The sequence below is a fragment of the Papio anubis genome, chromosome 5 (assembly GCF_008728515.1).
Source record: "Papio anubis isolate 15944 chromosome 5, Panubis1.0, whole genome shotgun sequence".
In the NCBI taxonomy this organism is placed as follows: domain Eukaryota; kingdom Metazoa; phylum Chordata; class Mammalia; order Primates; family Cercopithecidae; genus Papio; species Papio anubis.
This window is the reverse complement of record NC_044980.1, coordinates 41,065,480-41,082,396: the sequence shown is the minus strand read 5'-3', so window position 1 is coordinate 41,082,396 and position 16,917 is coordinate 41,065,480. Positions and strand designations below refer to the sequence as shown.

The 16,917-nt window shown below is 36.3% G+C and overlaps 1 protein-coding gene across 5 annotated transcripts in view; it reads left to right on the top strand.

The window, feature by feature from the left end:
* The window catches only part of GHR (growth hormone receptor), a 300,380-nt gene that overhangs the window by 270,361 nt on the left and 13,102 nt on the right, over positions 1-16,917 (top strand). For all 5 annotated transcript variants that reach the window (XM_021939160.2, XM_017959340.3, XM_017959341.3 and 2 more), the window contains 2 exon segments: positions 2,993-3,165; positions 7,775-7,953. In XM_021939160.2, the coding sequence (XP_021794852.1) occupies positions 2,993-3,165; positions 7,775-7,953 (352 nt within the window).

Sequence of the window (16,917 nt, the reverse complement as noted above, 5' to 3'; positions counted from 1 at the left end):
AGGAACTGGGCATGTGAACACTCAGTCCTTAAAGTTGTATCCCTCACCTCTTCCATACCCATTCAACCCCACTTCAAAAATTACCCTAGTCTTAAGAGAAATTTTATTTTCTATACAAGGTTGTGTGGAAAATCAGTAGGGAGAAAGGGCATTATTACTTTCATTTTTCTTAAACAAAAGTATTGAATTTAAAGCCAAAAACATGTGAGCTTTCTGTCATGAAAACAGCTGCCCTTAAAAACATAAATGAGGTTTTATTTTTATTATTTTTTCCAGTTGGTTGTCTTTAGACGAAAAACATTTATTCTGCTCTTTATTCTTATTTTTAATGATAGTCTCTTTCTATGGTTCTCACCCCTTCCATTTCACAAGGTAGTCTGGCAGCAAACCTAAAGCACTTAACTTTTGGGAGTAAGAGCAAAGGGTAGCTTCCATGAATTGATTTGGGTCTTCTGTAGAGACATTCAACCCAGAGAAGGCAAGTGACACAGTGTCTGTTTTATGAGCTAATTTGGGTTCTTGTCTACATTTAATAGTTTAAAATATAAGTTATAAATATTTATTTAAAGCGAAATTCAACATTGGTTCATGAAGAAAGAGGTTGGAAGCAGTGTTTTGAACTAGCTGTTTCTGATCCATCATGCTTAAAATAAATGCTTTGTTTGTCCTGTGGAGTTCATGGATTTGGGATAATCTAAACAGGGTTTTTTACACAGTCCTCATGGGGACCAAGGTACTGACATGCACTGTTGAGAAATTCTGTGAATCATGAAAGAGCTAATATTTTAGAAATCCAGACCTGTTGAGCACTATCTACATCTTTGGGACGTCTTAATACTTTGAGTTTTCTAACTTTTATACTATCACTTATGCTAAGTACATTTGATATCCCTTCTATTATGTGAAAGCTTCATTTTCTGGGCAATCTTCTTACAACTACTCTCTTTAATGCACTCTTACTTAGTTTGAAAGTAAATATCAAAAAAAAAAAAACTAAGAAGAAAGTAAATATCAAATTAAGCATACTATAGTTCAATGAACGACCCACCTATTCCTAATTTTTTTTAGCATTTTTCTTCTGACTCTACATACACACATGCTTACACACGCACAAACATACACACACACACCCCTTATCTTTTCTTCTGCCTTTTGCCCACTTACTTTTTGCATCAGAGATGAATCTCATTCAAGCACATGCAAGTTGTTTTTTGTTGTTGTTGTTGTTGTTGAGATGGAGTCTTGCTTTGTCGCCCAGGCTGGAGTGCAGTGGCGCGATCTTGACTCACTGCGACCTTTGCCTCCTGGGTTCAAGCAATTCTCCTGCCTCAGCCTACCTACTGAATAGCTGGGATTACTGGAGCATGCCATCACATCCAGCTAATTTTTGTATTTTTAGTACAGACGGGGTTTTACCATGTTAGCCAGGCTGGTCTCAAACTGCTAACCTCATGATCCACCTGCCTCAGCCTCCCAAAGTGCTGGGATTACAGGCATGAACCACCGTACCCAGCCAGCATATGCAACTTTTAAGAGTCTCAACCAAAGCAGCAATTCACTATCTCAGCCCCTGGAGTCTCTGCCATTTAAATCCCAATTTCCTTCCAACAGCTGAGGAGCAGCCGTCTCAAGTACCCCCTGATACTACACAAGTTTTCTCCTAGTGCCAAGCAGACCAGCCTGAGAAACAGCTATAAGAAGGAAATAGGCGTCTCCTCCCAGCTTTGCATCCCTTCCTTCCAGGTCCTGCCTTCCTTACAGCCTGCAATGTCTTCATTGTCCACTGCTGCCCAGCACCCATCCCACAGAGGGATGGTCCCGAACCTCCACAGTCTGGCCTGTGAGCCACAGGAGCCTCTGGCTGCACAGGCCATTCCTACCTCATCTTCCACAACCACAGATTACGTGGTTTTATGTCCCTTTGACTTATAAATTATCTTCTCAATTAATAGGCTAGTGAATAACAGGGGATAATGAACTACCTCACCCAAGTAGCAATTCTAATTTAAGAAAACTTTCCTGTCATTCCATTGCCTTTTGCTTCCCTTACCACACTCATGCCCATACTTCCTTACCTCAATCCCTCTGACCTCTCTGTTTCCTCCCTTCCTTGCCATATTGCCATCTATTAAACTTTTACCCATCCTTCAAGAATGCTAAAAACACACCTCCACCTTGAAGCCTTCCATGAAGAGCCACAGCAATCATTCCCTCTTCTGAACTTTTAAGGACCCTAGAGAGCACTACTAATGAGCACTTACCCACATTGCTTTGTAATACCGTTTTTTACTCTTTCCTTCTGAGGCAGGAGGAATTCCTTAGACATCTATGAATCCCCCATAGTGTCTGTCATTATGTCTTAGACATAACCAATTCTCATTAAATATCAATGTAATGAATATAAGAGGCCCAAAAAACTACTCAGATGGGAATTTGAGTCTTATTTTAGCCTGAAATTAGGGGACCACAACTTACTTATCTTTATATCTACACAGTGTTGGTGCTGGATGTAATGCATCACTCTGCCCGGAGCACACATCAACTTGTCTCCTCAGTTTCTTTCACCATAGGCTGGGAAAACAGCCAGGTCTAAACTTTCACTGTTCTCTGGGACTCTCTAGTTTTGGGTGATTCTCTGTACTGTTTTAATGAACATTTTTAAAATGTCCCTAAGTCTCAGAACCTTCATCTATAGAACGGGCATAATAAAGTACCTACCATAGGAATCAATTTATGACCAGGGATAGCATATACATTCAATAAACGGAAGGTTTTACCATAGGCAGAAATACCAAATGGCCTCTTAGCAGTCTTCAGACACTGATGATATTGTCCACCAATGTGATATGTCTTGGAAATGGTGTTGCTAAAACACCTCTTCACAAAATATTTGTGTTCCAATTTACTGAATCAGACTATCAAGCACCTTACTTGGACTTCAGCTACAACATGATTTTTGGAACAATTCATCTTTTTTAATCCTCCATTTTAGGAATATTCAAGAATGGACTCAAGAATGGAAAGAATGCCCTGATTATGTTTCTGCTGGGGAAAACAGCTGTTACTTTAATTCATCATTTACCTCCGTCTGGATACCTTATTGTATCAAGCTAACTAGCAATGGTGATACAGTGGATGGAAAGTGTTTCTCTGTTGACGAAATAGGTAAATCACAGGTTTTTGTTTCATTTGACATAGTTTTACACTAAATAAATGGGGAAGCCTGCAAGGTCCAAGTATAATCAAGTAGGAAGACTTCGTAACAGTGTTCTATAGATACGTGGAGATCTGTTTTACAGGAGATGGGATCAGCTGGTGAACAAGAGGAAAAGGGCAGGGGGAACTTAAGTTGACTTTAACATAAAGTAACCTGGCAGTAAATGTTGTGAAGAAAAGAATAGGAACCTTGTGGAGTCTTTTCCTTTAGGATATCTTTGAAGCTGTGTTGTGTTCTTATGTTCTATTGCAAAGGGTAAACTTAATATATTCTTAGGATTTCTTACTTCCTAATTATTTGATAGGATGCTTATATTCAGATTCACTGAAATACGTTGGCCTTTGACCTCTACCATTGCGATAATCAAAGCCTAGATTTTCTTTATCACAAAGCATAATCATTCTGGAATTTTACATTTACAAAACAGCCACAGTCACTTTAAAGACATGTTTATAAGATCTCAGAACAAATACTGGAGACAGTCAGCTCAGTGAACTAAGTGAAAGATCCAAAGAGAGGATCCTTTGCCCATCATATGGACACAAGGTGGAAACAAAACAAATAAAACAAACAACTATAATTAGAATATTCATGTTTATACCTTAATAGTATAAACAGCAAAATAGAAAGAATCAAAGAAGGACATTGAGTAGCTGAAACTGGTGCCTCAAAATCTATCCACAAAAGCTAATTTGTTGCTTATAGGAGTTCCTCGTTGCTTCTCCCAAATGTGTTGTTCTTTTATGTGGTTTTCTAGGCATAAGCTGACTGGAAGAGATAGGAGTATGTGGCTAGAAGTTACAGATAGAAACAAATAAAATCTAATAGGCTGACTTTAAGGGAGAAGATTAAGAGACCTGTATCAAGCAGTAAAGATAACCCAATTGCTTTGCAAAGACAATTTAGTATGTGTCCTTAACATCAGTGGTATAGCTGTTGAGCTGAAACTAAATGGGATAGCAGAATGGGATAGTAGCAAGAATACTGGGTTAAAACCCATGTTCTAACTCTGTTCTCTGCCAATAGCATATGACCAGTCCTACTCATTTACCTGGCTGACTTTCACTGAACACCTGTCATGTGTCAGGCACTGTTCTGGTGGTGGTGGTGGTTATAGAATAAGTACGATACAGTCAAAGAAGGGAGTCAGGCATGTTCACAGATAATTGCAGTGCAGTGTGAGAGGTGTTAGCCTGCAAATATGTGGAATGCACAGCTGCAAAGGTGGTGGCCAAATGTGTGAATGATTGACAGGCCTGAGGGATGAGGAAGGGCTGCACAGAGATGGTGACAGTTTAGTTACCTCTGAACTGGAATTGGACTCTCCCTATTTTTTAAAAAGTGGCTACCCACAGTGGTCAAAAGCATGAGTGAGTGTTGCCAGGTACTGCAGTGGACTTGCCTTTCAGTAACTACTAAGTTCCAGCAGTAACAAATAGCACATGTTCAGGGACTCAGGAGCAGTTAGACAGCCCTCCTAGTCAGCTGGAGAAATCATCAGTAGTTGTTCGTGCCCCAAAAAGGAATTTGGAGTTTAACTGTCACAAGGTACCTTTGAGGATGTTTAAATAGGGAAATGACTTGAGAATAGTAATAGCTAACAGTCACAAAAGACTTACCACGTGTCAGGTATAAAAACCATCTTTTGCAATCGCACTTTACAGATAATGAAACCGAGGCGCAGGGCATTTAAAGGACTAGTTCAAGTAAAACAGCTAGTAGGTAGAGCTGAGATTTGAACCTCCAGCCTCCATGCTTTTACTCTTGAGGCTTTGCAGTACCACTTGTCTCATTATCAATGCCTCAGAGAAATTAATCTTATTGCAATGTGAAACATAGATTGGAGTGGGACAGACTAAAGGTAGAAGAGGTTAAAAGACTGAGATCATCAAGGTAAAAGATTATGACAGGCAGCTACAACTAGCACAATAGTTGTGGGAGAAGGTGCTGAGAGTGAAAGAAAACAAAGAACTAAGGTAACCCTAATAGATCTTGAGAAAGTTGTCAATCATTATAAGCCTCAGCTTCCTCATAAAATATGTATGTATGGTACTACCTCACAGGGCTGTTCTTTGGATTTAAAGTACTGTATTAGTTAGACATTTGTCATTCATTCAATTCATTCAGCAAATATTTATTATGTTCTTTTCTCAGGCCAGTCAGTGTTCTCCATACTGGGGATAGAAACTGTCTTCCCTGGTGGGATCTAATCCCAGTGAGGGCGGAAAGTGACAATGCTATGGAGAAATATAGAAAAGGAGAATAGGAGTGTTGAAGAGGTTGCAGTGTTGAGTTTTCAGGATTGGCATCCCTGAGTCAGTGGCATTTGAATAAAGAAGGATTAGAGAGGATAATAATGTGTGCGTCTCAGGGAAGGGCATTTCAGCAAAGGGGCACAGCCAGAGGAAAGATCTCAAAGTAGAAGCATGCTTTTCCTCACTCAGTGAACAGCAGGCAGGCGGTGGGGTGGGCACAGAGTGAGCGAGGAGACTGGTATGAGACCAAATGCCACAGACAAGACAGTCAAATCTACCCAACCATTGTAATGACTTTGGCTTTCACTTGGAGTGAGGTAGGAAGCCTTTGGAGGGTTTTAGATGATGAGTGATGTGATCTAATGTGTTAGGATAATCACTGCGTCATTTCACTTGAGGATTGCATGGAGAATAGACTGGAGGGGGACAAAGACCAAAGGAGTACAGTGGGGAGACAAATGCAGCAAGAAGAATGAAAAAGGATAATGGCTAGGACCAGGTTATAGTGGTGCAGGCGGTGCGACATGGTTGGATTCTGTTATATCTTGAAAGTACAGCTGATGGAATATGGATTAGTGAGGCAAAAATGAGCCAAGGACGAGTTCATTGTTTTTATCCTGAGCAACTAGAGGAATTGAGTCCTCATTAACAGAGATGGGAAAGAGGAAAGGAGAGCAGGTTTTGGAGAGGAAGAGCAAAGGTTTGCTTGGGGATATACTAAGTTTCAGATATTTTTAAAATATCTCACAGGAATTGTCAATACAGCATGTAGATGTATGTGTAGAGGTAAAGGAGAGGTCATTATTATGCCTGTAATGGTGATACCAAGCCTTTTCCAAAAGGACCTTGTCTCATAGCCTCTATTTTTCAAATGTAGCGTAAGTAATAAGTTATTAAAAAATCTTCCATTAAAACCAGTTTTATAGTTTGGTCACTTTAAAGGGTTGAGCTTTGATTATCAGGATTCCTGAATCTCCAACAAATCCAGAAAGTTGAGGAATTACTGCCATTGTATCGGCATATGTAGTTTGGCCATTTTGCATATCCTTCCAATTTAATTTTCAAAATGTAGTCATGATTCATCAAATTTTGACTCTCCCTGTTTTTAAAAAGGTGGTGTCGACCCCAGAGGGCAACAGCATGCTCCTCCACCATAAAGCCTGTTTTCACGTGGGTGCACACAAGAGCTTCCCTCTTTGGCCACCAGATTTGACAGTCAGTAAGAGCTCCTCACTGTGTGTATCTGTAGAGTTATCTCCAGTCAACCCTAGGGATGCACACTTTGCAACACTCTAGGTGGCCTTCTGTATATGACAGAAAAACTAGCAATAATTTACCGGGAACCATCTAGAATATAAATTTAGACATAGTTCCTGGCTTTGAAATCCATATTTTTCTTCATCAGCCTTTGAGAAATTGTGGTCTTTGAGGTCCTAATAAGCAGAATGCAACAAATTTTCCTGGGACTGTAGAGTATATCAATAGAACCTGAGGAAAACAGTGTTTCAAGTTGTTCATGTGACAGTTAAGAAAAAGACAGAAAACACTGAATCGTCACCACTTATGAGACTAGCATAATGCCTTCTTCCTTCTTATGTCAGAAGAAAACATCACATGTGGCTAGGAAGACCACAAAGCTAGGGAGCGTTAGCAGAGTGTGCAGGAAGATTGTATGAGAAGATTGAAGAAGAGTAAAAAAGGATAATGGCTAGGACCAGGTTATAGTGGTGCAAGCGGTGAGACATGGTTGGATTCTGTTATATCTTGAAAGTACAGCTGACGGAATACGGATTAGTGAGGCAAAGATGAGCCTTTCGGGGAACAACACAGAAATGAGATAAATGAGGTATCTGCCCCCAGGCCATACATAGTTGCAAGAAAAAAAGATTTCTCTACCCCTAGTTCCACAGCAGCCTCATGTCTAAATTCCATAGGTTTTTCTGACTCTGTTTTTTCAGTTTCAAGCGAAAATGAATTCATTTGCCAAAATCCCGATGCATTTATGATATCAGAGCAAAAAGAAATATAAAACATGGCACATCTTGAAAATAGTTAGTGATCAGATTTTTTGCTCCCAAAGGAATTTTTGTAAGGGCTTATTTAAAAGTTAAAAACAAGTCACTTTTGAGTTAAAAAAAGTTACTCTCTTATAAAGTGAAAGTTATAATAAGAAAAATATTGGAAGAAATAAGAGTATGAACGATCAAAAATGTAGAAAGTAATTTGGTCTTCTGAGAAGAATGCCTTCCATTAATAATAAATTGTGTCTGTCTGTGTACTAATGCTCTGTTGAATTGCACAGTGCAACCAGATCCACCCATTGCCCTCAACTGGACTTTACTGAACGTCAGTTTAACTGGGATTCATGCAGATATTCAAGTGAGATGGGAAGCACCACCCAATGCAGATATTCAGAAAGGATGGATGGTTCTGGAGTATGAACTTCAATACAAAGAAGTAAATGAAACTAAATGGAAAATGGTAAGATGACACTACACCTTACACTTTGACTTTTCTTTCTATTTCATCAACCTCTCTCTCATTTATCATTAGACTTTCTTTTGACCTAATACCACATGTTCATGCTGTATGCGCCATAATTTCTTATTTGAGAAAACATGATTTAATCGGTAAAATATCTTGAAATTCTGTTAAGACAGGAGATGCTTATGTATATATGGAGGCCTGTGGAAGGAAAGGAAAACTATTTCTCCATTCATTCTTGAGGTCCAGTTTAACTTTAGAGTAAAATTATAGACTGGCCACTTAGCTGTCTTTGGGGATGTGGATAAAAATGGAAAAGTTTGTGATCAAAGTCAACAGTGACTATGGCCAAATATTTTCCCATGATTTCAGTTGCTGCTACTCAAAAGACTCCCATTAAACCAAATTCATACGTGTTTACAGGAAACAGAGGAAATGAATTTGTCTCTTAGAGGTTTCAGAAGGATGTTTTGTTACATACCTCAGAGAAGAATCAAGCTGAGATTCTTAGGTAGGCAATTAGAGAGCATGGTACTGGTTAACCTCTGAATCCCTCTCTTCCTTACCAAGCATATGGAACTCAGCACTTCGATAAAATTCACATGGCACATAACAAGAGGAAAAACAGGAGTATCATGCTGCTCCCAATATAACTAATTCTAAATCTGTCTAACCACAGCCACAGGCACAGCCAAACCAAGCAGTTTCTGGCCACTCATCAGGTGATGCCCAGCAGCCTGGCACAGATCACTCCCAGAATTTTGAGACACCAGGACATTCAGTGAACCACTGAAAAAGATGCCAATTTTGTCATTAGAGGAAAGTTAAGTTTGGAGAAACTTTGAGTAGTTGCAATACTGGACTTTGGGGCTCTATTTTCTGAATCATTTTAATTTAGATATCTGTTCTGTAACTTGGTACAAATAAAAGGCCTGGTTAGATGCTAAGTCAAACAAGACTGTCTACATCCAAGCTACAATCAAACATTATTCAGCAACAGGTACTGAAATAACTACTATGCAGAAGGCACTGTGCTAAATACCTGAGGTGGCGGTTCTCAAAGTGGGAACCACAGACCCCTGAGGGTCCCTGAGACCCTTTCAGAGAGTTCAGTACTATTTTCACAATACACTAAAATGTTATTTTATTCACTATGCTGAAATTTAATTTAATGGCACAAAAGCAATGCTGGAAACACTGCTGGCACCTTAGCATGAAGCAAGGCAGTAGGATCAAATTTTACTAATAGTCATTATATTCTTCATCATCATGCACTGACAGTAAAGAAGGGGGAAAAAGCTAGTTTCTTGTATGATGTTCTTGAAGAAGCTGTAAAAATTGTTAATTTTGCTAAACCTCGACCTTTGAGTACATAGCTTATTAATATTCTGTGTGACATATGGGAATTACACATTAAGCATGTCTGCTGCATACTGAGGTATTGTATTTGTCTTGAAGAAAAGCGCTTAAATGACTGAGCTGCCAGCTGAACTAGTTGCTTTTATTGCTTGGAGCACCATTTTTACTTGGAAGACAACTGATAAACTGGCAGATGGTTATTCATATTTGAATTGGCAAACATTTCTCAAAAAAGAATGAGGTGAGCTTGTCGCTTCAAGAAAAACAACTGACTGTATTTTTTGCCATGGAAAAAATTTGACTTTTCAAAGCAATTCATTTTGCCTTTTTGGAAAATTTGTGTCTCCAACCGTGAGCTTGATAGTGTTTTAATATTTGAAGACTTTTCTTGAAGAGATTCATGGTGATATTAATGAAAGTGATTTTTTAGTTGTATTGTGTAATAAAATGTATGAAATTTAGAAAAATCTACAAGTCAGTGAACCAATATTTTCCAAATGACTAATATATTATGTAATTAAATCATGCATGGGGAAATGATCCATTAAAAGTACTAGATAGAATGGTGAATTTTTTTAATGATCAAAAAAATTTTTGTATATTTATTGTGTACAACTTTTTTTGAAATATGGATACATTGTAGAATGGTTCTATCACAGTAAGTAACATGCATTACCACACACACCATTTTTTTGTGTGTATTGAGAACACTGAAAATCTACTCACTTAGAGATTTTCAAAATACAATACATAGGCATTAACTATAGTCATTATTTTGTACAATAGATTTCTTAAACTCGTTCCTACTAACTGAAAATTTTAGTTCTTTCGTCAATATCTCCTCAACTCTCCACCTTACCCACAACCCCTGATAACCACCATTCAACTCTCTACTTCTGAGTTCAACTTTTTTAGATTCTGCATATAAGTGAGATTATGTGGTATTTATTTTTCTGTCTCTGGATCATTTTTCTTAATATAATATCCTCCAGGTTCATCCACGTTGGCACAAGCGACAGGATATCCTTCTTTTTTTAAGGCTGATAGCATTCCATTTTATATATATACACCACATTTTCTTTATCAACTTATCCATTAATGGAACATAGGTTGATTCTATTTCTTGGCTGTTATAAGTAATGAACATGGGAGCCCAGATATTTCTTCAACATACTGATTTCATTTTCCTTGGATATATACTTAGTAGTGGAATAATATAATGGATCACGTGGTAGTTCTATTTTTAATCTTTTGAGGAAGCTTCATATTTTTCATAGATGGTATACTAATTTACACTCCCACCAATAGTGTGCAAGGGTTCCCTTTTGTCCACATTCTCACCAACACTTGTTATCTCTTCTTTTTTTGAAAATAGCCATCCTAACATCTTTGTGCACTCTATGCCTTCTGTGAGCTGATAGCTCATTGTGGTTTAAATTTACATTTCCCTGATGATTAAAGATGTCAAGCATTTTTCATATACCTGTTGGCCATTTCTATATCTTCTTTTTAAAAAATTATATTCAGGTCTTTTGCCTGTTTTTTAATTGGGTTATTTATTTTCTTGCTATTGAATTGGTTTAGTTCCTTATATATTTCAGATATTAAACGCTTATCAGATGTATTCAAATATTGTCTCCCATTCCATAAAATGTCTCTTCACTCTGTTGATTGTTTCCTTGGCAGTGCAGAAGCCTTTTAGTTTCATGTAATCCCATTTATCTATTTCCACTTTTGTTGCCTTGCCCAATGGAGTCATATCCAAAAAATCATTGCCCAAACCAATGTCATGGAGCTTTTACTCTATATTTTCTTCCAATAGTTGTACAGTTTCAGGTTTTACATTTAAGTCTTTAATCAATTTTGAGTTTATTTTTGTATATGATATAAAATAAGGGTATGATTTCATGCTTCTGCATGTGGATGTCCAATTTTCCCAACAACATTTAAAGACAGAATCCTTCCCTTACTGTATATTCTGAGCACCTTTGTGATAAATCAATTTACTATGAATGTGTGGATTTATTTCTGACCACTTTATTCTTTTACATTGGTTTATGTAATTTTAATGCCAGTACCATGCTGTTTTGATTACTATAGCTTTGTATTATGTTTTGAGGTTGGTAGAGTGATGATTTCAACCTTTTTCTTTTTGTTCAAGATTGCTTTGGCTATTCATAGTCTATTGTGGTTGCAGACAAATTTTAGAATTGCTTTTTCTATTTCTGTGAAAAAGGACATAGGAATTTTGATAAGGATTGCATTGAGTCTGTAGTAGGGACATTTGAACAATATTAGTTCTTCTAATCCATGAACATGGGCTATCTGTTCATTTATTTGTGTTGTCTTCATGTTTTACAGTTTACAGTGTACAGATCTTTCACCTCCTTGTTTAAATTTATTTCTGGGTATTTTATTTTATTTTTATTTTTATAGCTGTTGTGAATGGGATTTTTTTATTTCTTTCTCAGATTGTTCCTTATTAGTGTATAGAAATATTACTGATTTCTATATGTTGACTTTGTATCCTGCAGCTTTACTGAATTTGTTTATCTGTTCTAGCAATTTTTTGTTGAAGTCTTTAGGGTTTTCTATATATAAAATCATGTCATCTGTAAGCAAGGGCAATTTAATTTTTTCCTTTCCAATTTTGGATGCCTTTTATTTCTCTCTCTTGCTTAATTGCTCTGAATAGGATTTTGAATTGAGTAGAGTAGAGTAGAATAGAGGAGTTACACTGAATAGAAGTGGCAAGAGTAGGCATCTTTGTCTTATTCCTTGTCTTAGAAGAAAAGCTTTCCACATTTCACTGTTTATTCTGATGTGAGTTTGTTATACATGGCCTTTATTGTGTTGAAATACATTCCTTCTATATCTAATTGTTAAGGGTTTTTATCATGAAAGGATATTGAATTTTGACAAGTGCTTCTTCTGTATCTACTGAGATGGTTCCATGGTTTTGTTCTTGGTTCTAGTAATGTGATGTATTATGTTTATGTATTTGTGTGTGATGAATCATCCTTGCATCCCTGGGATAAATCCTACTTGATCATGGAGAATGGTCCTTTTAATGTGCTTTTGAGTTAGTTTCCTAGCATTTTGTTTAAGATTTTTACATCTGTATTTATCAGAGATATTAGCCCATAATTTTCTTTTCTTGTAGTGTCCTTTCATGGTTTTGGTATTAGGGTAATGCTAGCATCAAGAAATAGTTTGAAAGTATCCCCTTTTCTTCCATTTTTTGGAAAAGTTTAAGAAAGATTGGTGTTCCAGTGAAGCTTCCAGTGAAGCTGTCAGGTCCTGGGCTTGTCTTTGATGACAGACATTTTACTACTGATTCAATCTCCTTACTTATTATTGGTTTATTTAGATTTTCTATTTCTTCAAGAAAGTTTTAGTCGGTTGTTGTGTGTAGGAATTTATTCATTTCTCATGCATATAATTTTTCAGAATGGTCTCTTATGAACATTTGTATTTCTATGGTATTGGTTGTAATGTCTCCTCCTTCATTTCTGATTTTGTTTTTAGTTTGAGCCTTCTCTTTTTTTTTTTTTTTTATGATTTAGTCTAGCTAAAGATTGGTTTATTTTATCTTTTCAGAAAAACTTGTTTCGTTAATCTTTTCTACTGTTTTAATGTGCTAACTCAAAAGCACATTAAAAGGATCATTCTCCATGATCAAGTAGGATTTATCCCAGGGATGCAAGGATGGCTCATCACACACAAATACATAAACGTAATAATCACATTACTAGAACCAAGAACAAAACCATGGAACCATCTCAATATTTTCTACTCTCTGTTTCATTTATTTCTGTTCTGATCTTTATTATTTCCTTCCTTCTATGAACTTTATGCTTAGTTTATTCTTTTTCTCGTTTCTTCAGGTAAAATGTTAGGTTATTAATTTGAGATCTTTCTTTGTTTTCTGATGGAGGCATTTATTGCGATGAAATTCCATTGCTCTTCGAACTACTTTTGCTGCATCCCTTAAGGTTTGGTATGTTGTTTCCATTTTTGTCTCAAGATATTTTTTGTTTTATTTTTTAACTATTATTTTAGGTTCAGAGTTACATGTGCAGGTCTGTTATATAGGTAAATTGCATGTCACAGGGGTTTACCATACAGATTATTTCATCACCCAGGTAATAAGCATAGTACCCAGAAGGCAGCTTTTTTATCTCACCTTCCTTCCACCCTCTACCCTCCAGTAGACCCTGGTATCTATGGTTTCCTTCTTCATGTCCATGTGTTCTCAATGTTTAGCTCCTACTAATAAGTGAGAATATGTGGTATTTGTTTTTCTGTTCATGTATTAGTGTGCTTAGCATAATGGCCTCCAGATCCATCCATGTGACTACAGAGGACATGATCTTGTTCTTTTTTATGCCTGAGTAGTATTCCATGGTGTACATATACCATATTTCCTTTATCCAGTCTACCATTTTCTTTATTCCACGTCTTTGCTATTGTGAATAGTGCTATGATGAACATACACATGCATGTGTCTTTAGGGTAGAATGGTTTATATTCCTTCGGGTTTATACCCAATAATAGGATTGCTGGGTCAAATGACAGTTCTGTTTTAAGTTGTTTGAGAGGTTGCTAAACTGCTTGCCACAATGGCTGAACTAATTTACATTATTACCAGCAGGGTATAAGTGTTCCTTTTCTCTGCAACCTCACCAACATCTGTTATTTTTTGACTTTTTGAGAATAGCCATTCTGACTGCTGTGATGTAGTATCTCATTATGGTTTTGATATGCCTCTCTCTAATTATTAGTAATGTTGAGCATTTTTTTCATACACTTGTTGGCCCATGTTTGTGTTCTTTTGAAAAGTGTTTGTTTATGGCTTTTGTCCACTTTTTAATGAGACTTTTTTTTTGGCTTGTTGATTTATTTAAGTTCTTTATAGATTCTGGATATTAGACCTTTGTCAGATGTATAGTTTGCAAATATTTTCAGCCATTCTATAGATTGTTTTTTCAGTTGTTTCTTTTGCTGTGCAGAAGCTCTTTAGTTTAATTAGATCCCATTTGTCAATTTTTGTTTTTGTTGCAATTGTTTTTGGCATCTTTGTCATGAAGTCTTTGCTATGGCCTATGTCTGGAATGGTATTTCCTAGGTTTTCTTCTAGGGTTTTTATAGTTTGGGGTTTTGTATTTAAACCTTTAATCCATCTTGAGCTGATTTTTGTACGTGTTGAAAGGAAGGGGTCCAGTTTCAATCTTCTGCATATAACTAGCCAGTTACCCAGCACCATTTATTAAACAGTGTTTTCCTAATTTCTTGTTTTTGTCAACTTTGTCAAATATTAGTTGGTTGTAGGTATGACGCTTTATTTTGGGGTTCTCTATTCTGTTCCATTGATCTATGTGTCTTCTTTTTTAACCAGTACCATACTGTTTTGGTTCCTGTAGCCTTATAGTATAATTTGAAGTCAGGTAATGTGATGCCTCTGGGTTTATTCTTTTTAGTTAGGATTGCTTTGACTGTTTGAGCTGTTTTTTGCTTCCATATGAATTTTACAATTGTTTTTTCTAATTCTGTGAAAAATTGCATTGATAATTTGATAGGTATCGCATTGAATGTGTAGATTGGCTTGGGCAGTATAGTCATATTAATGATATTGATTCTTCTAATCCATAAGCATGAAATGTTTTTCCATTTGCGTTAGCTGTCATTTTCTTTCATCAGTGTTTTATAGTTCTACTTATAAAGATATTTCAACTCCTTTGTTAAATGTATTCCTAGGTTTCTGTGTGTGCGTGTGGCTATAACAGGCTGTTTTAATCTGATAACAATTTAACTTTCTTACATAAAAAAACTCTACACTTTTATTCCACATACCCTCCCACACACACACATATTTTAAATTTTCAATGTCACACTTACATCTTTTTATATGGCATATTTCTTAACAAATTATTATACCTAGTGTTATTTTCAATAATTTTATCTTTTAACATTTATTCTAAAATAAAAGTGATTTACATACTACCATGAAAATATTAGACTACTCTAAATTGGACTGTGTGCTTACTTTTACCAGTGAGTTTTATACTTTCATATATTTTTATGTTATAATTAGCCACCTTTTCTTTCAGCTAAAGAACCCCCTTTAGCAGTTCTTGTAAGATAAGTCTGTTGGTGAGGAATGGTTAATTTTAATATAACAAAGTACAAAAAGTTCATTGGTAGAGTTTCAGGTTTTATATTTCCACTAACTTTTAAGAAACTATCATTTGAGTTTAGTCTGTTGTTAAACAGAAATGTTCACAATTTTGTGAAAAGTTTATTAAAATATTCCTCCTTTTCCTCATTATTTATCTGTGTGAGGCCAGGTTTTATTCATTTACATCAACCAAAGTAGCACATTCTAATAGATTTAATTCAGAAGCAGTTATAAAAATACAGTCATCTTCAAGTCTGACATTAAATAAATTTGCAAAAATGTAAAACTCTTCTCACTCTATTTTTTATTGTTTGGGAAAGCACAATAATTTTTATGAAAATGTATTATTTTAACAAAATCAATTTATTATTTTCATTTTAAAAATTAGGATTTAAAAATTTTTCCATTTCAATTTCTAATACGGTAAATAGTGATAGGTATAACCCAACTAAACCAAAATCTTTAGGATTCTCAAATGTTTAAGAGTGTAAAGGAGTCCTGAAACAAAAAAGTTAAACAACCTAGAAAAAAACAAAGATATTAATCAGTATGATAGCATTCATCGATTCAATTACCATCATGGCATCCCTAAAAGCCCATGGCATATAGTTACATCTCACTGAGCCACGACTTTGAAACTCCCACCCTGCACCAGGTACTTGTGAGCATGTAACTTTGTTAATCAACTGTTCAGGGCTGTATCCCAACATGGCTTTGCTGCACTTTTTGTGGCACCTCTGCTAAATCTCATTAGGTAGACCAAAGGGATCAGTTAACTTTTTCTTTATAACTTTTATTCACGATATTTTATAAGTTTGGTAATTTGCAAAGGTCTTGGACAAAGACCAGGGGCTTATCAATAATAATTTATTTATCTCTTGAAGAAACAAACAATATAATTGGTTATGGAGCACAGGCATCATAAGCAGAAAACAGGTTTATAAGTAAAGGGGGAAAACCTAGTGTGTGTTGCTTGCATCAGGAATTCATGTTACCATTTGGCAATATGAATTTGCTTAGCAGTGTGCAGTGTGCTTTTTTTTTTTTTTTTGACAGGATTTTGCTTTGTCCCCAAGTTAGAGTACAGTGGCCCAATCTCGGCTCACTGCAACCTCCATCTCCAGAGTTCAAGTGATTCTCATGCCTCAGACTCCTGAGTAGCTGGGATTCCAGGCACAAGCCACCATACCCAGCTAATACAACTAATTTTTGTATTTTTAGTAGACACAGGGTTTCACCATGTTGGCCAGACTGGTCTCGAACTCCTGACCTCAGGTGATTTGCCAACCTCAGCCTACCAAAGTGCTGGGATTATAGGCATGAGCCACTGTACCCAGCCACCCTTTTTAGTAAATACATTTTGCATGACCGTGTAGTTGTTTACAGCTATTTATCTAGTAAACCAATAACTTACAGTTTTTTAA